Source organism: Xiphophorus maculatus, chromosome 1 (assembly GCF_002775205.1).
Source record: "Xiphophorus maculatus strain JP 163 A chromosome 1, X_maculatus-5.0-male, whole genome shotgun sequence".
In the NCBI taxonomy this organism is placed as follows: Eukaryota; Metazoa; Chordata; class Actinopteri; order Cyprinodontiformes; family Poeciliidae; genus Xiphophorus; species Xiphophorus maculatus.
In genome coordinates, this window is record NC_036443.1 from 4406097 (window position 1) to 4430301 (window position 24205).

Here is a 24205-nt window from a genome sequence, read left to right on the forward strand (position 1 = left end):
ACTATGGCCTCCGTATTCGTGTCGTACGCTCTACCCCTGCGTCACCGGAGTGCCCCAAAGTGCGTCAGATCTATCCGCGGAGCCGCATCTGAAAACAAGATAGAAAAATTAAAGCTGTCGTTTTGAACCGAAGGGAAAATAACTTTGACTGTTTCATTTGGTCAAAAGTTCCCCGTCAATAATACAAATTCCTTTCTACAAGCACACAGCGTAGATTGTGTTTCTCCGTTGTCCATAACATACCGACCCACGCACACCGTAGCTGACGAAAGTATTCTCAACTTGTATATGTGTATCACTTTACCAGAAACTGTGCTGTGTTTTGGGAAATTACCCTTTAAAAAAAGAAGTTCATCTGAGCAAATTGTTTATTTATTAAGTAGGAACTGACCTAGTCTAGACTGAGAGATGGAAAGCGGTTTATAGCGCTGATCTAATACAGTCATGAGCAGACCTATTGATATAGTTGCTGTGAGTAAAAACAGTTATTGCAGTTGCATATACGTTGACTTTTTAAGGAATCCTACTGTTCATTTGAGTAAGTTTGTAATAATTGGTACCTCAAGAATCCCTTTAAAATAAATGTAACAAAGACATTTTGACTTTTTGAATTTAATAGGAGTTTAGAGGAACTTGTGATCTGTATCATATGAGGTGACACTGACAAATCAGCACCAATACATGAGATACATGAGAAACTGATCTTAATGACCTCCTCAAATGTTAACAATAATCATCCCACAGTTGCAAACCTTTTGACTTTGTAGCCATATTAATTGACTTATCATAGGGGGGAAAAAACCCAGTATTGGCCAGAAATGTAAAAATGTGATGCAGCATAGAGACCCATTTGTTTTGACACGAGGTTTATTGACGACCTATGACACTACTCACAAAAAACATCTCACTGTTAGAAAAGTGCTGCAAAGAGTGACATCTTGGAGTGAGCGAGTCTCCATAACAACCATTAGATGTCATCTACATAGCAACCGCTTGTTTAGAAGCGATTCCTGCCCTACTGTTGCTAACACAAATGGGGAATTTGCTCAGCATAAATAATAAAAAATCCCACTAGTAAACTCAACATCATCCACTATGCTCACATATATATATATATATATATATATATATATATATATATATATATATATATATATATATATATATATATATATATATATATACACAATAGATTACCAGAAGAGGTGTCAATAATTATGCAACCCCTGATTTAGTGAAAACGATCATGGGATTCATTCCTGACTATTCTCAAATGAAATGTCAGATTTTCTTGTTACTACGACGATGGTATGTTGACACAAGTTTCACACATATGAAGGATTTTTACCCTTTGAACTGAGGGTGCTGATAAACTGTGAGTGTAAGCAGGCTGGTTGTACATTAAAGTGGACAGTGAGAATGAGATTAAAGTCTTGAAGAGGGTCTGTTCATTGACTTGTTTTGACTCGGGGGGCACCTGAGCTTCCAGCGCACCGTTCTCTCTGGCAGACATATTTACTGTCTCTCCTCGTCTGTAATTAACATGCACATCAGATGCGCGGTTAGATCGACGGAGGAAATCTCACTCTTGGGATTTATCCGGGTTCCCCCCACTCTCTCTCCCAACCATTCTCTGCCTCCACCCCCAACCCAGGCTTCATTTTCTTTACATCTCCCCCTCCGTGTCCTTCCCTCTCTCCTTCCTCCTGCCACCGATTGATTTTTTTGGACCGTGTTTTCCTTTGTGCACCTCCATCTGAATTGCATCATCCTCACATCGATAATCTTTTTCTGAAGTTCTTGATTCGGCTACTCCTGTCCCAGCAGTCTCTCTTCATTGTCTCTGGACTCTAGCCACTGAATCAGCCACAGACCCATAACCACCCACCCTCTAAATTCCCCCTTTTTCCGGAGTTTTCTCCCATTGATCACTTTGTTAAATAGTAGATATTGCTGTAACGTCCAAAACCTCTTCATCGACCCTCTCTGGCTCACCATCCTTCCCGTCCTCGCCACCTTTGTCTTTCCCTTCATCCCTTTTACCCCCCCACCCCGATCAACTCCCAGAGTTTTGTGTTTGCTAAAGAACTTTCCAGAACTGAGTGGGTGTACGGAGCCAGACACTTGGTGCAACGTTGTTGTTGTCTTTTTATATAAGAGTGTTTTTTTTTTATTGTTTTTTTTTATTGTACGGTGGCGCACTGCAGAGGGGAGGGGACGGCGCCAAGTCAGACTGGGTCACGTGACTTCTTCAAACAAAGAACATGCGGCCACCCACACACACACACCTAGAAATTCGCCTCGCCGTCTCTTTAGTTATGCCACACAGGTGTGTCACAGCTCTGCAGACAAAGGACCTGATGATGGAAAAGCCACTTTCGCCTTTGTCTCATCCTGACACGGCCGTCGGATCAATGGCGGCCACTTTTTGTTCAAACCGTGTCAATAAGCGGCTGTGTGTGTGTGTGCTTGCAGTGGGCGGCTCTATGCAGATAACAGTCCCAGCCATGCTCCCTTCTCTATTGTTTTTGCATGCATATATTAAAGCCGAGCATCGGTTTGGTGACATCAGAGGTGACCGCTTGTTCAACAGAGTCAAAAGTCAGGGTCACGACAGCAAACACTCTGATTCACTCGCCTTTGACCTTATGAGCAATGGTTGTTTTTTTAGTTGTGTTTTCCAGACTATCCCTGTGTTTTTTTGTTTTTGGGAGAAGAAATTTCTGTTGCATGTACTGTGGTACCTTCCAAAGGCGTTCATGCCTAAGCTTCCACGGATTATAAACAGAAGTGCATCAATTGCAGTTTTCTGGCTGATCTTTTAAAAGTCAAAACTGCTGATTCCGATTTTGTCTGATAGTAGAGATGTGCCAACAAATCGGCCCGAATTCCTTAGTTTTGGAAGATCAGTGGTCAGCCTATGCTTAAATGTGAAGCCGATTTTATCCACCAATCTTAACTAACTCGGGAAAGGTCTAAAAATCAGCCACTGTCCTCTGTTGCTCTGCTGTGAGAGGTTTGACTGTTATTTGGCAACATTTCAGACAGAGAAATTGGTATCGGCCAAAATCGGAATCGGCTGGTCAGGCTTTTTACAGATCGGTGATCCGCCAGAGAATTGCAATTGGTGCACCCCTAAGCGATACCAATGTTTTCTTGTCAGAAATGTCCCTAAAATAACATAAAAATTGCTGAGTAGGAGTGGTAGTCGACTGGATATTGGAAGGTTGAGAGTTTGATTCCATCTGTCACAATTTGACATGACGCTGGGCAAGACACTAAGACACAAGTCACCTACTGGTGTGTGATTCGGTGTGTGTGTGTGCAGCCGGGCCCATCCGTTACCTTCTCCATCCTTTCTTCCTTACTTCATTCTTTCCCTCCCTCCCTCCAAGGCAGCTTCCTAACCAGAGAGGCCCCGACTTCCCCAGCCAGTTGGACCAGTTCCTCTGGTGGGATCCCAAGGCGTTCCTAAGGCCAGCTGAGAAAGATAATCCGTCCAGTGTCCTGGGTCTTCCTCTGGGTGACCTTCATATATATTATATACATTATAAAGTTGTATTTTTTTCCCAAGTTTTTACTTCAGTAAATTTTGCTGGCTGTTTGTGGTCCCACTTGTAAATATCGGCTGGCAAGAAAAAAACGTTTCATTTTAATAGCATTGAAAATGACAAAACAGTAATAAAAAAAATAAAATAAAGGGCTTCTGTAAAAAAAATGTTACAAATTATTTCCGTTTGAATCAAGTTCTTGTGTGGCAAAGCATAATTTTAACCATTCTTGAGTAAGCCGATACAGACGCTATAATGAGGCATTCATTATACACATACATGCTGGTGCTTAGGTGATGTATCACATGGAAACACAAAGAAATAATACATCTATTCAAACTAATGTTTTCCCCCTTCTGGTCCTTTCTATATATACTCAATAGCTGGAAAACAACCAGCCTGTAGACAGCAGCGCTCCTATATGTGTTTACAACCTCTGAGAAACTCAGTTGATCATATGATAGATGAGACCTGAAGTCCTGCAGCACATTGCACACACAGGAACACGCAGATACACCAGCACCGCCTCAGAATCTCCTCCTCTGAAAATATTATCAGACGTGATATCGATCATGTGTCTATCGCAAAATGTATTGTAGATTTATTGTCCAGCACTGCGTCTAAATAGAGGAGTTGGCATCTTATCCTGTTGAGGAAGGAAAGAAAGTAAGGTGCAGAAGTTCATTAGACTGTAACAAGCAAAGCTCACTGCACAATGAATGAGCACGTAGCTCCGCTCCTATCAATCGTACATCCCAGATGATTTGCACCTGACTCACCTTGTGGTTACAACAAGTGACGAGATGGAGCTGGAAGATGATAAACAAAAGGAGAAGTTGCACTACTTACTCAAATAATAGAGTAAAAATGAAAGCGTCAAAATCTTAATTAAAATGTCTGTTTTGTTTTGGGCTCTGGCCTATAACTAATGTTAACCAGTCATGTCGGATCAGGCTTGGTCCGGGTCGAGTTGGGTTTTTTTTTGTTTGTTTGTTTTTAAAGCCTGGAGAAGATGAGGATGCAGGGAGGTTGATGCAGGAGGCAAAGGCCTTCAGGAAGAGCATGCTAGTGACTCAGCTGCGTGAGGAAACCATATGTGGGTCAATAGGTGAAGCAGCATGAATGATGCGCTCCGCATGCAGCGAGCATGTTGTGTGACTGAATGTCTGCAGCGAGCCTCAGATGCCTACGTGCTGCTCCACTTTTTTTAGAGCTTAGTGGGAAAATCGGGTCACCAGCGAGAACACACAGCCCCCCGTCCCCCATATCCTCTCATTTCTCCGTCTGTGTTCCCCTCTTTCTCTCTCTCTGCTGCTGGTCGTCCCCTCGTTTTTCCCACCTTTTCTCTCCTTCCTTTGGAAAAGGATTTTTTTTTCTCCCCCGTTTGTCTTAATGCATGCAGCCTGGGCATCCATCCGCATCCGTTCCTTCCTGATTGCATTTTTCTCCCCCCCACCATCCTCCTCTCTACGCTCTTCTGTGTTCGTATCCATGATCAGATTATGGAGCATATCATGGGATTAGTAAATCTCCTGCTCTGTATTAAATTTGGGGAACTGAGGGCTGGATAAAGACGGCTGATGAGTCTTTCATGATAATGCAGAGTTCTTCCAGAGGAGTAAATGATGCTAGAGAGCATCAGAGCCATCAGTGTGATATTCACCAATGAATAGCCAGGGGGAGGCAGTGATGGAAGAAGCTGTAATCAGCAGGTTTGCAGTGAGAGAGGGAAAATAATCGAATTGAAGAACAAAAAGGAAACGTGTCGCTTCTTGATAGATATTAATCATATGTGAAAATGCGTCTTTCAAGTTTTCCAACTTTCTGTGACATGGAACGATGTTCTCTGCACAGACTCTCTGGGTTTCCCCCTTCTGAGAGTGCATCACAGCAGCCACGTTTGGTCAGCTTTAATCAAACTCCAGTCGGTTTGCCTAGAAAGACCGGTTCATTTGGGGAGGTGGGGATGCGTAATCGAACTCTGATGCAGATCAAAAAGCCAACTCTAGTTGGCTTTCTAAAAACCCAGGTCTGTTTGATTGAAGTGAACTCTGGCGGGGTTCCAATGCATATATGAATGCCAAGCCGATGGGTAAATGCAACCAAATCAAAGTCTAGTGTTAGTGGACAAAATGGCTTGTGATCTTTTCCCAATGCCAAAATAGAAATCTTACAACCGCTAAAATCCACTCCATTTTTGTTAACGTTTCCTGAAGAAGAAAGTTGCGCACAGTGTCTTCTTTGGAGGTTTTCATGTAATTTACCTTCAGTGATTTTTAGTGCAGCACCACCACAGGCAAGGGGGAGAAGGGGACAGGTTTCTTAATGGTTTGTTTTGTTTTGTTTGAAACAGTGCAGAAAGTGAACCACAATTGCTGAAAATGTAGCAAATGTTGCAACTTTGGTCCCAAATCAAACCAAGTACCCGACTATCAGGTGCGACAACACTCTTAGTTGCCAACTGTATTCCTCCTTTATTTTGTTGTTTCTTTTTCTGGTTTTGTCTCATCGCTCTCTACTCTGCCTCCCTTTGTTCCTTCGTTCCGTCTCTCTCCAGTCCAGCTCGCCGTCCCCTGTTTTTCTCCTTCAGCTCCTCCAGACAGATGGCAGGTCTGTGGGTCGTGGTGAGGTGTCAGGGTGGGGTGAAAGCCTACAGGGTGAAGGGTTTTGTTGCTGAACACATCCTTTCCTGGTAGCCTCTCTGTTTTCTTTGCTGTCATTCTCTCCACTGTCCCAAACATCTGCTGTCTCTGCCAGACTCTCTAACATGGTCCAGAGTCCTTAGTGTTCCTGCTGCGTCGTATCAGTGTGCACACTAGATGTGCGTGTGTGTGTGTATGTGTTTGCTGACAGAACTAGGTTCTGTAGAGAAACAGCCCCCAGAGTGCGGCGGGGAACAGATTGGAGTCTGAGCCTCCTTGTCCTGACTCATTAATCTCCTCTTTAATTCATGGTCTCACCACCGGCTCAGCTCAAACACACACACACACACATAGACATGCGTGATGTCGCCTTCAAGGTCCAGAAAGTGGAAGAAAGACTACTTTCTGGCACTTCTTCGCTTGGCATAAACAACCGCACGTGTTATCACCGAGGGGAGGTTTAATCATTTAATTTCCTTGTGTTGGTGATGCTTTCTTCTGCCTGGAAATGGTCCATCAAACTTTAAACCGCTCCTTCCATCGCCCTGCGCCATTCCATGAAGGCCAGCGTTGATGCTTTGTTTTCTGATCGCCTTGCCAAACTCGGCACATGAAAGGAATTCAAGAAGCATATTTCTAAACAACAAAAAGTTGACCGTAGGACTGCATAATTCAGCGACATCATAGGACAAGAAAATCACATCACACAGATTAAATTATCAAGAAGAAACCTTGTGAGATCCTCACATGAAAAGGTGGTTTATTCAACTGTTTAGGGGCATTTAGTAACAACAGCTCCATCTCCTCTGCTTTCATCTGGATATGGGGAACAGAAAAAAAACATGGATTTGGGTTTAAACAAACAAATCAGTTCTGAAATGTCCAGGCAGCTAAAGTTAAAAAGACATTTTTTACATTTTTAGAAAGGTCTATGTTCTGGCTGTCTAATGATTTCCACAATATGTAAAACTCAAAATTGTGGAATTATACAAACACAATGTCACAACGGAGTATTAGGACCAGGCTAAGAATAAGGTACAGGAAAAAAGTCATTTGAGAATAAAGACCAAATAATATGGAAATAAAGTTGTAATAATACATGAGTAATCTAATATGAGAACGAAGTAAAAGAAGAAAGTAAAGGCATGCAAATATCAGAATAAAGTCAACAAAGTCAAAACAATATAAGAAAGTCAATAAGTCGTAATAATTTGATAATAGTCGTAGTAAAACGAGAATAATACCGTAGTTGTAAGACTTTATTCCCCTACTACTATGAGAATAAAATTGTAGCAGTACGAGAATAAGGTCGTAATGACATGAGAATAAAGCCAAAATATGAGAATAGTCACAACGTCAAAGCAATGCAGGAAAGTTGTCATAATGCAAGAATAAAGTCGCAAAAATGTGAAAATAAAGTCTTTAAAATTTGACAATAAAGTTAACAGTCAAAATAATGTGCAAATAAAATTGTGAAAATATAAGGTGTAAAAATGTGAGAATAAAGTCAAGAATAAATTTACATTATTCTTTAGTTGTACATTTCTGTCTGACGTGTCACTATAAAATGAGATTCTTTTTATTATTTTTCAAATTGAACCTAAAGATAGCATACGAGTAACATGAAATGAATAAGCTCCACGAATTGATCCCTGATGGACACCACAAAAGACATTGTAAAAGTTTTGCTGCATTGCGGTGCTGATCCTATAATCCCAACAGCACATTCCAGAAAAGAAATGGGAATGCTGTGGTGTACCGTATTAAAAGTAGCTCTGAGGTCTTGCAGCACAAATAAGACAGAATCCTCCAACGCAATGAAAGATTACAAGTAGATATAAAAGTTGACAGTTTAAAACGGCTGTGTGTGGTTACTAGTAATCTGTCTTGTGGATTGTTTGTCTGCCGGTTTTCTGGGTGACCCTGAAGAGTTCCACTGGGCCTCTCCCCTCAGACATGAAATGAGATTCAAAGTTTTTATCCCACCATTTTATCTCTGGCGCCACTGTGGATTTGTTTAAATTTGGAGTTGTTAAAATTCTCAGTTGGCTCCTTTTCTGAATGCCGCTGCTGCCTGTCAGCTTTAACGTGTCACATTCTCAGTGCGAGGAGCGCATCCAAGAAATAAGCAGAGGGGAACCACATCCAGGCATACTAAGCAATGGAAAAAGAACATCCGACTTTAAGACATGCACATTTTTGCCATTACAAGCCGAATGGATGCACTCTGCTTCAGGGATCAGTAAATCTAACATGTATTTTGTTATATTATCTCTTCACAGTGGTTGGGTTTTTTGACTAGTTGATGGAGTAGTATTAGCCTTTTGCCAGGACTTTTCTACACCAGGTTTTGCGCTTGCCCATGAAAACCTCTTAAACCGAAATGCCTGAGTTGTGAGGTCAAAGTAGTTTTTCACTCGTCAGAGCTCTGTTCCATTCAAATTCCTTCCTCTGGCGGTCATGTGGGATCTTTGGCATTGGACCTGACTCTCTTATCCTTTCAAATGCCTTGGCGATGAGGATGCAAATGGAGACGGAAGCCCATAAGGAGGAGCAGGAAGAAATGGGACTCGTGGAGATGATGAGAACATTGATAAGGACGCTGGAACAGGCCTTTCCATTGTTGGCTTCACATCTTAACTGGACACAGATATGAAACTTTAAAGACTTAAACTGGCATCATGAAACCACAACTTAACTGGGACGATGAAAGTACTTGCGGTAAAATTAACTAATCATGTGATAGTGACGACCCAGTGTAAATAAACATCACATTTAGGAGGCTGTCTGATATTCTAACTGTATCAATTATTAATAATTTAAAGTCCAGGAAGAGAAGGGAATGCACAAAGTAGAAACTAACAATGTAAGTTCTCTGTTTTGTGTCTGTTTGTATTTGAGCAAGATGATGCTGTGGCTAGGTGGGTAGAGCTAAGTGTAAGCCAGGGAAGACCCATGTTTGAACAATTCATCAAAAACTCATCCGAATTTCAACAGCACAGAAGCATCTTCAGTTTCTCAGATTGACTTTGAATGTTTTGGATGTCCTGTTTCAAGCAGGATTTCCTTTTTATTGATTTTCCCATTTTCAGTCATTGTGTATGAATGTTCCCGTTCCTTAGTGATTACCTTTCCCAAAAATGTAACATTTTAATTAAAATATCATTCTTTGGGTGTGCCGGGGTGGCGTAGGGGACCCATGTTTGGAGGCCTTGAGTCCTCGACGTGGCCGTCGCGGGTTCGACTCCCGGACACGATGACATTTGCCGCATGTCTTCCTCCTTATACTTCCCCCTTTCCTGTCAGCCTACTTTCATATAAGGGACACTAGAGCCCACAAAAGACCCCCTGGACTGGTAAAAAAAAAAAATCATTCTTTTGTCCCTGACTCCATTTTTATTTTTTATTAAGCATTTGTTGATTCTGAGTATAACACTTAGTTTGCCACATATCTGCAATAAACTTCAATGCCCTTTAAAATTCCTGTAAAATGCATTTCATCAGTATCTAACTCATCTAATTTACCAGTTGTGTTTTGTTTTCTGCAGTATCTGTTTTCTGCGCAGTAAAAGATATGTTTACAAAAACAGTCATGAGTAAATGTTCACAGACAAATTGGCTCAGATGTTCTTAATTTTGAGAGATCAGTGATCGGTTAATACTTGCATGAGAATCTGATCTCATCTACTGATCTTACCTCCACAACTGTGCATGGTAAACAATAGCCACAATAACAATTAACAAGCATCATCCCAGGGTTGCCAACTTCCTGACTTTGTCGCTATATTTAGCAACTTTTTGGACAAAAATATTGATATTGGACAAAATTGGCACATCAGGCTTTTTAATGATCAGCCAATCGGTGCACCACTACTTTTCAATAATCTCATCCCTTGCTCCTGCTGACAATGTTTTTATTCTGAGAAGTTGGATGAAGAGCCAGGCTAATGCTAACATGTTTTCTCACTAATTTATATTTCAGATTGTAATATATTTTAATGCAGTTTATAGACAAATCTGATAGAAAAAGCTATGCTTCATTCATTTTTTATTCTCCAGTCATTTAGTAAACTCCAAGTTTTGCTGTCAGGAGTCAGAAATGACCCCACAGACAGTAATGGACAAACTTCTTGTCATCTAGTCTCACTTCCTTGGCACAGCTGTCCTAAAAGTGGGTTGTTGTTGCCAGTACTGTCCTTGGCCTGGAACTGTATTTTGACAGATGTTTGCCTCCTTGAAGAACTTTTCTCAATTATCAGTTGTGCCCTCTGTAAACATATAGTCTGTCACAGCTTAATTAGTGTGTGTATAGAATAATAAAGGGAGTCTTTTTAAAGATATTGAATTTAAGCGGGTGAACTGTAATTAAACTGTTGGACTATCTCAAAGATAATAACGGTAAACAGAACGTGTATCTGGGGTTGGACTGTGCAAACCTTTCTCCGTTGTGCGTTTGTGGCACAGTGTGTCTCATGGTAATGTTTATCGTACAGCATGTTTATCATCTCGGATACAGTAAGCCATTCAGACCGTCATCTGACTTGCACTTTCACATCACGTCAGCACTCCGTCAGGAGCTGTATGTGGATCAGAGCTGAGCAGCTGCATCTCTTCATCTTGCCGATCCGTTAATCCCGTCATAGACCGTTTGTCACAGTGTAAATCAGAGGTCGCATCACCTCCCAGCCTCACGTCACGATCGGTTTCACCGGGCAGGACAGGGAGTCGCCTCCGTGTCTGTGTGAGGTGATGTAAACAGCAGTTTCATCATCCAGTCGGATGTGACTGGAGCCTTTATTTTTTGCTCGAATTAAAAAAAAAAAAAAAGCAACACATGAAGCAATAGTGTTGCACGCGGCACTCTGGGCCCATGCGTTGTTTGCGTGTAAGCAAGCAAATGTTGCAATTTTGGGGGGGAAAGTGTTGCTCAGCTGCAGCCAGGACAGATGGTAGTTTGAAATGTTTTGCAAAGAAGGTCCTTCTGACGAGCTCACTCTGGGTCATCAGGCTTTGGTGAGCTATGATCATGCTTTCTCTTGTCCTTTGAGTGAACTGTTCCCGTTATGCTTGATCATTTCATTTTTAATATCTTAGTAAATAAAGAAATGGTTTTCTTACATCATCCTAATTTCAAAAGAAAGCACTTTATCAATTTATGCAGAAAGAAAATAATCAGACTTTGATTCTTGTGACTTTAGGGCTCCTTGTACGTTTAGCCCAACTCAGATCTTGTAGACGTGGTCTCTGAGCACACAAACACTCATGTGCAATAATTGGTGTGTTTTGGCTATTTATTAAGTTAACAAAATTGCCAAGTGAGAGCCAACGTTATTATAGCGAACGTTATTTCTCTATTATAACGAAATAACAGAAACTACAGTTGAGAAAACATTTTTGTTAAGTGAAATAAATAATAGTAGCTAATGGGGAAAAACTTTAACTCACAAGAACTATATTGTGCATTTATAAAACTAAAACAGATTTAAATTAGAGATATGACATCCTCCGTTTTTGTGTTTATGAATCTATTTATCAGCCTTTCGGACTTATGTGAAATATATTTTTTCCACACAATCAGTCAGAAAATCACAGCTCTCCATACCTCTCCTGGCGAAACTTGCGCTATTCCGCAAAATGATGATGGAAAAAGTTGGGAGAAAACACCAGTCAGTTGGTTGTGTGACAATAATTGAATCAATTTTTTAAAAATCGTATCTTCATTACCCAAATTATGAAGATACTTGGCTAGTAAAGTATTCTTTACTCAATCATTGTAAACATAATCACAAAGCGATACTTAAATCTTTTTGAGTTCTACACCTAAAAATCATGGGAAAGTATGAAAAAACTAAAAATTCTACTATAATAACTAAACCGAAACAAAGCAATATATAACTAAAAAAAAATAGTAAGTAGTTTAAACTAACTAGACAAAGAAAAAGTCACCTTGAAATGAAACTAAACTATAATGAAAAGCCCAAAACTGTTATAATCCATTTTGAGGACACCTCCTGATAGTAAAATAGTTTTCAATAGTTTTGTTATGGGTGCACCGATTACAGTTTCTTGGTCGATCACCGATCTTCAGAAAATCTCACTTGCCGAATCCAATTTGACCGATACCAATTTTCTACATACAACGGGATAGTGGCTTACTTTCAGACCTTTGTAGATCACCCTGGTATGTAATAAACAATACTTAGGTTATCTGGGCAGAGAAAAATCTGTCACTTTAACCATTCTTTTGAACAGGGTGTTTGTTTGTTTTTTGTTTGTCTTCATCTCGTCCTTCATGGCTCAGACCCGACGCTTCATAAAACCACTTGGATGGAATGCAAACCGTCTTCATAGTTACGCAGGGGTGTGTGCATATGCTCATCGATGGTTGAGCTTCTCTATTTCCTAAAAGTTTGCACTCAGCTGAGGTTTTCAATAGAGCCACACATGGATGACTTGCATGATGACTTATTGTTGGGGTGTTGATTCTTTTAGACTCCCTCCTCAAGAAAATGTCTCCAACTAGTTTAAATAAACTGACATCGCCAAACTCTACCCAGTTTAATCTTAAGAAAGTCATCGCTATAATGGCTTTTTATGGTCATAAGACTTGCAAGAAAACATGTATTGCATTACGTTCCATTTTGTTCTGAAGGCTCATTCCTCCACTTGTTCTGGATAGGACTGGTTGATCCGGATTGTATTTCTTTTTTTTTTTTTTACAGATAGTCTATACAAAGCAGATGACTGAGAACATACATGTCTCCAAGTGGAGGAGGAGTCTTTGTCAGCTTGTATTGCAAACAATAATCTAGCGGGTAAAGCTTGGTTGCCTGGGATTGTTCTCTGCGTGTGACTGACACCTAGAGCATCGCCTTGCCAACAGCTCCATCAGAATCTCCGCCTTTGCGTGTCTCAACTGGTTTGCAGTCAGTTTGTGGTGCATCACGTGCCTTGTGGGTTGCTGGAAAGCGTGTTCCGTCTGTCAAGAGCTGCATGTCTAAATCTGATGTTGCAAACAGATGCAGCAACCTGTGAAGATGTAAAACTGAGAGTTCAAAGCACACATGCAGCCAAAAGAAAGTCACACCAGCACAGGCCCTCCAACTTTCGATGACTTTCATAAATAGTATTTAGATGTTTTTTTTCAAGAAGGCTACTAAACATTTAGGTTTGTTTAATGTGAAGACAGTAATTTCACTGAAGAACAGTAACTACAGCACTTTTAAATTAAAATCTTATGATTTAAGGTGCTGAGTGGCTCAGGTAGAGAGCGTACGCCATGTGCAGAGGGTGTAGTCCTCAACGCATTCATCGTCTTCCCCCATCTCTCTCCACCTAATTTCCTGTCAACTTACTGTTTAATAGAGGCCAGAAGTACCAAACAGTCTTTACAAAATGTGACCTGAGAGAAATCTGCCACATTTCCAAATACTTTTTAAAACCGACTGCAAGGAAAAAAGTGGAAAAACTGTTGATAATTGTCCATGAGTGGAGTTTTCATTTTTCAGAACTTTGACCTGAACGATTTTGTTTGCAGGTGGGGAACGGGAAAGTAGTGCAGTACACCTTAATATCATTTGGCGGCGCTGTTTGGAGGTGGACAAAAGATTTAGGAACAAACTTTGCATATTTCACAGAGAAAGAGGTATAGGTATATGCACATCCTTGTTATTGGCATATGACCTACATGTATGTATTCTTAAACTTTTTCTTCAGAAAAATTATAAATGAACGAGACCTACTTGTAGCTGTGAACATGTTTCAGAATATGTAAGTGGTGAACTGTGAACATAAATCCCATTTAAGCCTGCATAGACTGAACCTAGCACTATTCAGAATGAACTGGTGTCCTTCAATTGAAGGACACCTTGACCAGAGGGCAGTGGGCTTTTTACCAAGACAGTTCAACACAGTCCTTGAGTGGAGCTATACTGAACAAAAGATAGTAAAGATTGCGCTATTGTGGAGGTGAATAAGAGGAAGCTCCCTCTCCTCACTAAATCAGGCGTTGAAGATTACCTTGAATGGTGGTTTTCTTCCTGAAGAATAAGTTGTTCAAAAGAAAGAACCAACCAAAAAACTGATAAAACTAAGTAGTTAAAAACATACAGAGTGAACTGCAGAAGTTAATTACTTAATAGTTCCAGGATTAAGGAAAAGTCAGTTATTAATGTAGCGACATTGGAGCTTTTTTTTTTTTTTTTTTTTAAAGGCTTGAAGAATTGATTTAAATAAAATACAATCGTCAATGGCAGACAGTGTTTTTCAAAGCGTCTCCAACTTATTGAACTCCGATCCATCTTCAGTCCTCTTTTGCCTAAGAGGAAGAGGACGTGTGGCGTTAATCGACGTTTGTGTACGAGTCACGGTCAGGAGGTTTCACCATCGGGGGATTTGAGCGTTGCAGCTTGTTTATGTTGCAACATAGAAGCAACAACAAGTCAGGGGTTGATGAATGGGAAGATGCCTCTAATGATCGTTAAAACACTCCTTTCTTCACACGCAGAACCGGGCCATTTATCAGCTGCAGAGTTGGACCTGCAGATCCAGACAACACCCTTGCACGTCTCACTCGCTAATCAGCTGCTTCTCGGTAGCCGTGGCAACCAGTTGCGGAATCCCTCCCCTCACTTTTAACTCCTCTTCTGTCTCTTTTTTTTTTTTTTTTTTTAATGTTCGCCCTTTTGCTTTCATGAGCTAATCCTTTCTTTATCCTTTTATAGTCTTCCCCAGCTAACAAAGGAAGGGGAAGTTAAAGATGTAGAAAACACTGAGTTAAAAGAAAAAGCAGGTCTGGTGGTAAAGCACTTTGCAGGCTGCTGCCTAGCATCTGATTTCCTCTGGGAACTCAGCTGAGATGAAGGGAAAGAAAAAAGGCGTGACCGTGTGAAAGAGAAAGCAAAGGAGAAGATAAAGATGGGGTTTACCTGTCAGGTGAAGCTTGAGTTAGAGCCTATTACACCAATAGTCCCAACTTGATATGTGCATAGGTAATAGACGGGATAGAATTAAAGCTGGAATCTCAACGGGCCGGAGAGTAAGGCATTCCAAAAGGAAAACACGCGTCATTTACTTTCCAAGTTATGAGACGGACAACGGAAAAGTCATATTTTGAATTATGTCTGCAGATCTATGCAAAGAGGAATGTAGCTGCAGGTGATTGGTATTTAAATGTATCGTGTGACCACGGCAACCTGATAATAATGAGGCTGCCACCGTAAAGGTTGAGCTAAAGCATTTGATTTATCTTACTGTTCACATTTGCGGTGGTTACACTGAGACCTCGTATATCTGCAAGCGGTAGAGCTGCACAATAGCAGGAAAATATGTAATTGCATTACCATTCGAATGACATGGTATATTAATTATAGCCCCCATTTTCATGACTCTTTCTTTTCCTTCATCACAATGTCCCAAACACAGATTGTGAGCGTTAGCATCTCTATCACTTAAAACGTATATCAAGTGTGGGCATTACAGGTGGAACAGACCAAAAATATTATCAGTACAGAATGTGCAGGCATGACATTGAAATATGAAATTCCACTAAACATTACATCCAAGCAATCCTTGGTGATTTTGATAGTGTATTGATGGTTTTAATTTGATATATTGTCCAGGAATCATAAATTATTCTGCCTAACAGAATGTGTGACAGAACCTCCACTGGAAAATTAGTTGTATAATTCACCTTGAATATGAAAGAAAAATATTTATCAATATTATATAACCCTACCACTTTAATAATGACCACACCACCGACATTGCTTATCTGAGCCAGTTAAACACTCCACAATCCCGTCCTGCTTCACTGTCACTTTTCCCATATTGTTCATCTCTAATTATTATCATAAAGCCATTGTATCATCTTAAAGATGATGAAAAAGTAAAAGGAGTCTAAGAAATGATTCCTGAGGAATGCCATATGTAGCAGAGGTTGCCATCAGTCTGTTTTTGTCCTCTAATTAAAAAAAAAAGATGTGTGCTGTGATTGTATAGTCATTTAGATTTTGTTACTTAATGCCTAAAATACTTTGAACTTACTGTTTATTAAAATATTCTTTCTTTAGTTGAGGATCAAACTAAAGCAGGATCTTTCCACATTAAGGTTGCATTGACAGCAGCCTTGTCTAGTCCACTTTAATCGAACTCTGGTCTGTTTGCCTAGAAAGTCCGGTTTGTTTGGGGAGGTGTGAATGCAATCGAACTCTGATGCGGACCAAAAAAGCCAACTCTGGTTCCCCTACAAACCTAGATCTCAGTTTGGTTGAAGTGAACTTTTTTCAAATGTGAATGCCAAGCGGACTGAAGACTGTAAAGGCAGGAAGTGAACTACAGTGCAGGGCATTCTGGGTAAATACAACCAAAATAATTGTGCAAGTGTAGTGCTTGTGGTAAAAAATGTTTTTTTTTACCAAAGAAAAACAAGAAATCCTACAACCAGTAAACTCAACCACCTCTCCATTTTTGTGAAGAAAGGAGTTGCACTTAGTGTCTACTTGAGAGATTTATGTGTTGCTTCCTTCAGTGGTTCTTAGTGTAGCACCACCACAGGCGAGCGGACGGGTTGCTCTAAGGATTTGGTTTGTTTGACACAGTCAAGTGTGAAAGAGAACAACAATAGCTGAAAATGGAACAAATTTTCCCCAATCAAAATTGGGGACCAAATTTGTATGCAATTTTGGTCCCCAATCAAACCAAGTCTACCGGACTATCAGGTGTGAAAACTAATTTTGAGTAATGATGTGTCACAAAATAGACAGACACCAATTATGTTGAATTCTTAATACTATGTTGAGGTAGCTCTTCAAAGGTCCACTAAACCATGTAATTCGCAAACTTTGTTTCAGAAGTAATTCCTTAACACTGACTGGTAACATGTCTAGGCTTGTCTGTTTCAGAAAAGTTAACAAGGCCTTATCAAGAGTTATACACCCACATTCCTCACATTGTTCTGGAAGGTTTCACAGGGAGAAACCAGGGTCAGACTGCTTCTCTCCTTCACTCATTAGAGCCAATAGAAACCTTTCTAATTGCATAGTCATCCATTTGGGCATTCTTAGTTGAATCAAAACAAAGTGTTCAAATTTACATTTTGAACTCAACTGCTTGCTGTGCATGACGTCATTTGCTTTCGTTCCTGAACACCGCCTGTTCACGTTGTCCTCATAAATCATAGACCGAAGTGTCCGCCTGTCTGATAGTGTTCTTTCGCTTCATCCGGGCTGTGTCCTGCGTTCTGGTGAGGTGGAAGTTAAATATTTACTTTACTCTGGAAGCTTCCGCCCATAGTCAGAGTAAATAGTCATTTTGATTCCTCACAGTCATTACCAAGGCTTTTGGTAGAGTGGGTCATGAGTTTGCTTTACCGAGACAAACGGTTTCATTGAGTGAGAGATCAGAAATGTGAAATATGAAAGGACAAATTCCAGCCTCATGAGCGCAGGCTTTTGATGAAGCCTAAAACCCTTCACTCTGTTCAGATCTGTTACACATTATCACATTCCACAGGTCCTAGGTAGTTGACCAAGTTAACACTGACGTGGGGGGAAAGAAAAAAGCTCCTTAAGTGTTTACACACTGAAGCTGTGGTAATATTTTACAGCATAAGTGTTTCTGTGTGTGTGTTTACATAGAATTAAGCCATGAATGAATAGAGCTACTGTTCAACAAGGTTAGCTTATTTTAGTATCCCACAAACTGAACTCCAAGTGAATGGCTTTGCTGAAGCTTGAAACAGGGGTTTAATGTGTCCACAATAGGGATGGGAATCAACATTAGTATAATTGTTTGTTAATCAATTCAGAATGGACATCCACATCTCTCATCAACTTCCAAGAGCGAAAATGTAGTTGTAGTTCCTTCCACTTTGTAATTGTGAACTACTTTATATTGGTTTGCTCCACAAAATCCCAATAAATCTTATTCAGTTTTGTTAAGTAACAAAATGTGGAAAAAGTTAAAGTGGTGTGAACACTTTTTGTGACACTCTGCGCTGCATAGAAGTATGTCTGTGTTGCTTTCTGACAATGCATTGGTGAGATCATGTGCCAGCAGTCACTGCTGAAGCCTCTTATCACAGAGCAGCACACTCTGATGCCTGTGAAAGTTAACATTGGTTTCCTGAGAACTTTGACAACATTACAACACCTACCCTCCAGAGTATGGTGTTCCATGTTCTGCCGTTATTAATGTTTCCAGACCTTGAGCAACCAGTGTTTCTAGAGAACTTGAAGGCGGGTTCATTTCCTTTGTAAGCGTCAGGCACTTTTCTGACTATGATGAATAGCATGAAAAGAACAACACCTCAGAGATCTGTTCTCACACACCCATGGAACGGCTTCCTCTTCATCTTGCTTTCTGCCTTTGGTTCTGGTATTACCTTCCTCCATGTGCCGGAAAAGAGAGGTGTTCCTGAGAGGCCCTTCTCCATCTCCTTATTGATAGTCTTTTCATTTAAGCTCTTTAATTTAAGATTTACATTAGAAAGCCACGGGTGCCATTGGCTCGATGTTACATCATTCTCCACAGTTTTCTTTTTAAAACGTCAACATAAGCAGGATGTGTCACAGGTGATCTGTTCTCTCACTTTTAGCTGCAGTGACTCTCCTGGTTTAAAATGAGAATTGCATCACACGTGTATCTGTGTGTAATGCGCTGACATCAGGACAGTCCACTATACTGCAATTTACTGTAATTTTCTGCCGATACATTATAATGAATTATTCAGAGAGAAGCTTTGTATGCACAGCACACTCTTAATCAATGCAGGGTGATCTCATATTTGTCATGCTGTAATTGGTCGCAGTGATGGAGTATTCGTGTTATACTTACCATAATGGATTTTAATGGAATATTCTTCAATCTTTAACATGTCCCATGTGTATGATATTGCAGTTCCAAGAGCTCAAAGTTGCAGTGCGCAACAGTAATGAAGATCTATTAAAAGTTGAAATGAATTAGTTTTTTTTATTACCGTATTCCCTTTAGAGTCCTTCAGTATAACAGAGAACAATGGTGCGCAACTACACTCCTTATCAAAACCTGAAGACAATGGATCACAACCGGGTTGTGTGTTGTTTTGTAATGCAAGAAGAAACTGAAGCAAGAGACAAAACAGTTTTCAAGCTGTTCATCAGATTATCAGCAGTTTGAGGCCATAGCCCTGAAAAGTCTGAATCATAAATATGACCTCCGTCCTTTTATCTCAGAGACTCATAAATGTGTCTGAAATGAATCATAAATGAGGCTTCTCGTAAGGACCAATCGCTGCCAAGGTTGGATGCAGTCATTTTCAGTTTCCTAAAGGATCTGGAGTCATTTGGGACGAACGAAGCAAGGAGTAAAACCCAAGTAAATTTCACGTGTGCTGAGCTGGAGGATGAAAAGACAGATCCTTGACCCAAAGTACTGTCCAATAATCATAAGATGGCATTTGTCAGCAAAAGTTTTAAAGAACAAAAACCCTTACAAAGCCGCCTGTCCTTCCACGCCTCAAACTTACCCACTTAAAATTTGCAAAGGAGCATCAAAAATTGGTAATTGAAAAGTAGAAGTAAGTATCATTGTTGTTCTGAATGCTCCTTCCAACGCTACTGCCATGATGGGTAGAGACCCTGGAGGTGAAATCTGGAGGTTCCGTCTCATCATCTGGGAACTTTTTCCTTCAGTGGAACAACGGTGCCTCAGGTTGTACATAGAAAAAAAAAATTGCACTGTAATGTTTTGTTTAGCCTCCTTTATCTTTGATTTGGGAATCGATTTTGTACATATTAAAATTAAAATTCTTCCTAAGTCAGTATACCATAATTGACAACTTCATTAAATAGTAATAACATTGATGATAGCCGTGATAACAGTAATTATTTCTCATATGACTATGCAGTGATGACATTGCATCTGTTATTCAGGTTTTTCTAGAAGTGCTTTTATGTTTTTCCAACGCGTTTGGTAACATGATGTCTCATGGTTTCCGGACCAGTCATGAACCCCGGCTTTGTTGCTTGGAAAATGGCCAGGCCGTCAGGGAAGAATGGTTTTGTTCCCAGGAAACCTCCAGTGATTCAGCCGGTCAGACAGCGATCAGCTGACTGCCTGCGTTTTTATTTGTTTTTCTTTTAAAGGACAAAAGCAAGGTTCCTGCACCATCTTGACAAGCATGGAAAACGATGAGTTGAGGATAAAAAGTGATGTTCATAATCTGAAAGATAACAGCTGGACTTTCTGAAAAATAAAGGATGTTTTGTATTTATTGTATGGAGCTCCCTAGAGCCCAAGCTTTTTACCAAAGCGGCCAAAATTTAAGTAAACGCTAACTTGAAAGCACAGGACCACAAAATTCTTAGGACCTTAGATAATTTTACATTTTTAAAACTAACTTTTTGTGCCCCTTTTTATGTTATCTTTTCAATAATAAACTACATTTTCTGTAGGAATGGATAAGTAAATTATAATAGATGCAAAAAAAAGAAAGAAAAGGCCCAGTTTCTCTCTTTTTTTGCTCTTCAAGTGGAAAAAAAGTAGCGGAAGATGGGAAAGCACATGAAAACAAGCTCATTGATAACCATAGACATAGACCGATTTTATTGTCATTCAATTGTAAATGTAAATATGTACATACCGAAAGAGATTTTGTTGCAAGGCTCCAATAATTATAAAATAAATAATAAGAAAAGTACCAATATAAATACGATAAAAGACTAAATTAATAGCAATTTTGTAGTCATGAGGGATGAAGCTGCTGTGGAATCAACCAGATTCAATCAATCTTCGAAAATACAATATGATTAATTTTGTAATTGACAGGGCCCAAATTTTTTTATTTATTTCTATCAACAACAACAAAAATTAATTGTGGAGGCCCCCTGTCAGATAGGGGCCCTTAGAATTGTCATAACTTCCCCCCTATATGGCGCCCCTGGTTTATATTGTCTGCGCATGTGCACCAGTCAAGGGTGTGAATTATAACCTGTCAAATGACCGACGGGCTTCACATTTTCCCGTCGTTTAAAACATAGCCGGTCAAATACGGAAAATATTCCGTTAACGCGACCTCTGTGTTCATGTTTTAGAGCAGGGATGGAAAACCCCGTGGTTGACCAGAGATAAAGATGTACAACTTCAGATGTCTCTTACAATGAGATATTCACATATATGTGCACAAATATTTTAGCAAGTAGAATTTCCCCAATCACTACTGAATAGTGATTGGGGAACGTAATAAGAAAAAAGAACCTTTGTGTCCCCAGCCTAATTTTGACATTCTTCTTTTTTTCAGTGGCTATTATTTTCTTTTGGATTTGTCAGATTATTAGAAAGCGTATTTTAAACTAAATGCTGTTCGTTTATAGACCAAACATGGTATTTTCTTTTCTTTTTATCTGACACTTTGTCCACCATATTTTGTTGGTTTATCCGTCACTTTAGAACATTGTGACAACGTGAGATTTTAACTCCAGTGAATACCTTGCTGTCAGCTGAAACTTTGTTCACGGCAGTACTTTTCCATTTAGACGCTTTCCCTTCTTCTGTTTGGTCAGGCAGTTTATTTCCTTTTTTCTCTGTGCAGGTAGAAATCATGCGGATGTTGGGAAAAATCACATAAATCCACATATCTGAATGCTTAAACCTTAATAAAGCCCCCTGGCCCACTCCTTTTAAAGCCCTTCTGCTGAGTTCACTCTGACTAACACTGATCCACCTCAGTCAGTCACTGTCACTGTTGTTTTGGTGACATGCTCCTGACAACGCGAGGACATTAGTATGACTTAACAGGGGCCTTGTCCGTGTCAGCTGATGAAAGTCTCCAGTCTGTGTTTGTGTTGATCAGAGCCTCGCTGGCGCCTCTGTGTGGCAAGAACTTGAAACCGAACCCTCTGCTGATTCATTTCCAGGAAATAACAGTCAGTGGGCGGTGAGGCAGTGCGGGCTTGGCAGACGGAGGACGGCTGTCTGCGACGGCGGCGGTTCTGGAGGGACCTGTGCGGGGCTGACGGGGTGCCGGAGAGGTGGCAGCGGGAAGGGGCGGGGCCTCTTCCTGTTAATTAGCAGGGCCATGTTGTTAGAGTCCAGACAAGAACCTCGCAGGGGATTTTTTGGGGGTTTGCGAGTCTGTGGGTTGTGATGGATCTTTCTGAGTGTTTGAGGTCTGGAGACCTTTAAAAAGGGAATCTACCTGCTTCTCATTTGCAAAATGTGTGTGTGCTTTTTAACAAAGTGCGTGCTTCCCCCCCAGCTTTTAACTAGGGAGGCACCGGCCCACATTTTTCACTACTGATACAGATGTCTGAGGTTTGGTATCAGCTGATACAGATTCAGTACAAAATATCGGTGCTGAATTTACTTAAAATGTTTCTGCTTTTGAGACACAGTCATAAATGTACTGAATTAAGTTGATAACTCTGCACATGTACAGCACACTTAAATATACCAATAGCTTCACAAGCTTGGTCAAAAATGTAAAAACACAACAACTTTAATTTGATCAATAGTTTTGTTTCCTTTGAAAACATAATCCCACACACAGAATTAGACAGAATAGATCTACCTTTATGGATTGGGAACATTGTCACCGATACCCGATGCTGAATATTTTTCAGGATCAGATGCAGACATTAATATCAGATTAAGTCTTGCTGACTCTCTCTCTCTCTTTGTCTTCCAGGAGCGCTTCGCTGAGATCTTCGGGGGCAACGCGGCGGCAGAGAGCAGAAGATCTCAGGAGAGCTTCAAAAACTGGCTGCTGCTGGGGATGAGCGTGGTGACGGCCTTCATAGCCGGGTCCATCTTCGCCCAGAAGCGCCTGTGAGCGGAGGGGACAGCCGCCCTCCCCCCTTCCTCCTCCCCCCGGCCGTCCAATCACTACGCCCAACGTTAAACATGAAGGTCCTGTTCGTCTCATCAGAACTGCTGATGATGTTTACTTCGCCCCACAACAGACTGAGAATCCAAAACGTCGCCGGAAGACTTAAAAAGAAAAAAAAAAGAAAAGTTTTTAGTATTCTTGTGTTCACTTTTTCTTCGATACGATTTTGTGGTTCTACAAAGACTGACATGTTGTTTTCATTCACTGAGCCATTTGTTCCCTTTTTTCTCCCCTCCGCCACTTTCCTTTTGTTCTTTAAACTTTTTTTCTTTTTTTGCTGCCCAGATTTATTAAAGATCTTATTTTCATCGTTCTTTTCGAATGTTTGGAATTAGTTTTAACAAATTTTTTTCTCTGCCATTCTAGTTTTCTACAAAGCTGAGTTTAGTTTTAACGGTGACACTGAAAGCCTGTCGCATCGAGTCGGTGTGTTTTGTTGCCCCCCCCCCCCCCCCCCCCCCCCCCTCTTTGTTTGTGCCATATGGAGAGTGAACTACCTTCTGTAGTTCCAAATTCCCGTCTGCCATCCCCATCATCATCCTCATCCATCAGTCCATACACAGTTTAAAGGAAAGTCTAGCTGAGGAAAGCATTGTTGGATCTTGGCATAGTGTCTGTGTTTCCGTTCGCCTCATGGTTACCGCGGCGATTTGGTTGGCAGCTTGTCAGGATCTCTTATGAGCGGTTAAAGGATCCAGAAAAGACCGTAGCAACGCATGACTTACTGGAAAACAGATGAACATGAAAACATGAAGCAGTTTACAACACCTTGTAAAAGTATTCATTCGCCTCCTTTGTCTCATTATAGTCATAAAATTCATTGTATTTTAATGCAATTGACCAACACAAAGTAGAACGTAATTAGTGAAGTGCAACGTTCTTTAAAAATTGATTACAATTCAACAATGAAATGCTGCTTTAACTCATCAAAGTATCTTCAGATGGTCATTGTGGGCTGGAAGGGTCTCCAGCAGCAGTCAGTCTCGCAGTGAATCTGAAGAGGCCTCTGGCTGGAGTTGGGATATGATTCCTGCTTGTTGGAAGAGACGGTTAAAACTTCCCGTCTCCGTTTCCCTGAAGCATCCTGTTCAACTCCTCTGGGACTCGTTGTTGTAGTTCAGGTTTCATTCGAGCTTTGAGATGAGAAT

General features: G+C 40.5%; 1 protein-coding gene across 1 annotated transcript in view; it reads left to right on the forward strand.

Moving 5' to 3' along the window:
• bcl2l1 (BCL2 like 1) overlaps positions 1-23090 on the forward strand; it is a 35579-nt gene extending 12489 nt beyond the window's left edge. The window contains exon 3 of the mRNA XM_005806210.3: positions 22857-23090. Within this exon, the coding sequence (XP_005806267.1) occupies positions 22857-23000 (144 nt within the window). The 3' untranslated portion in view covers positions 23001-23090. The remainder of the gene's footprint in view (positions 1-22856) is intronic.
• Positions 23091-24205: the final 1115 nt, after the last annotated feature.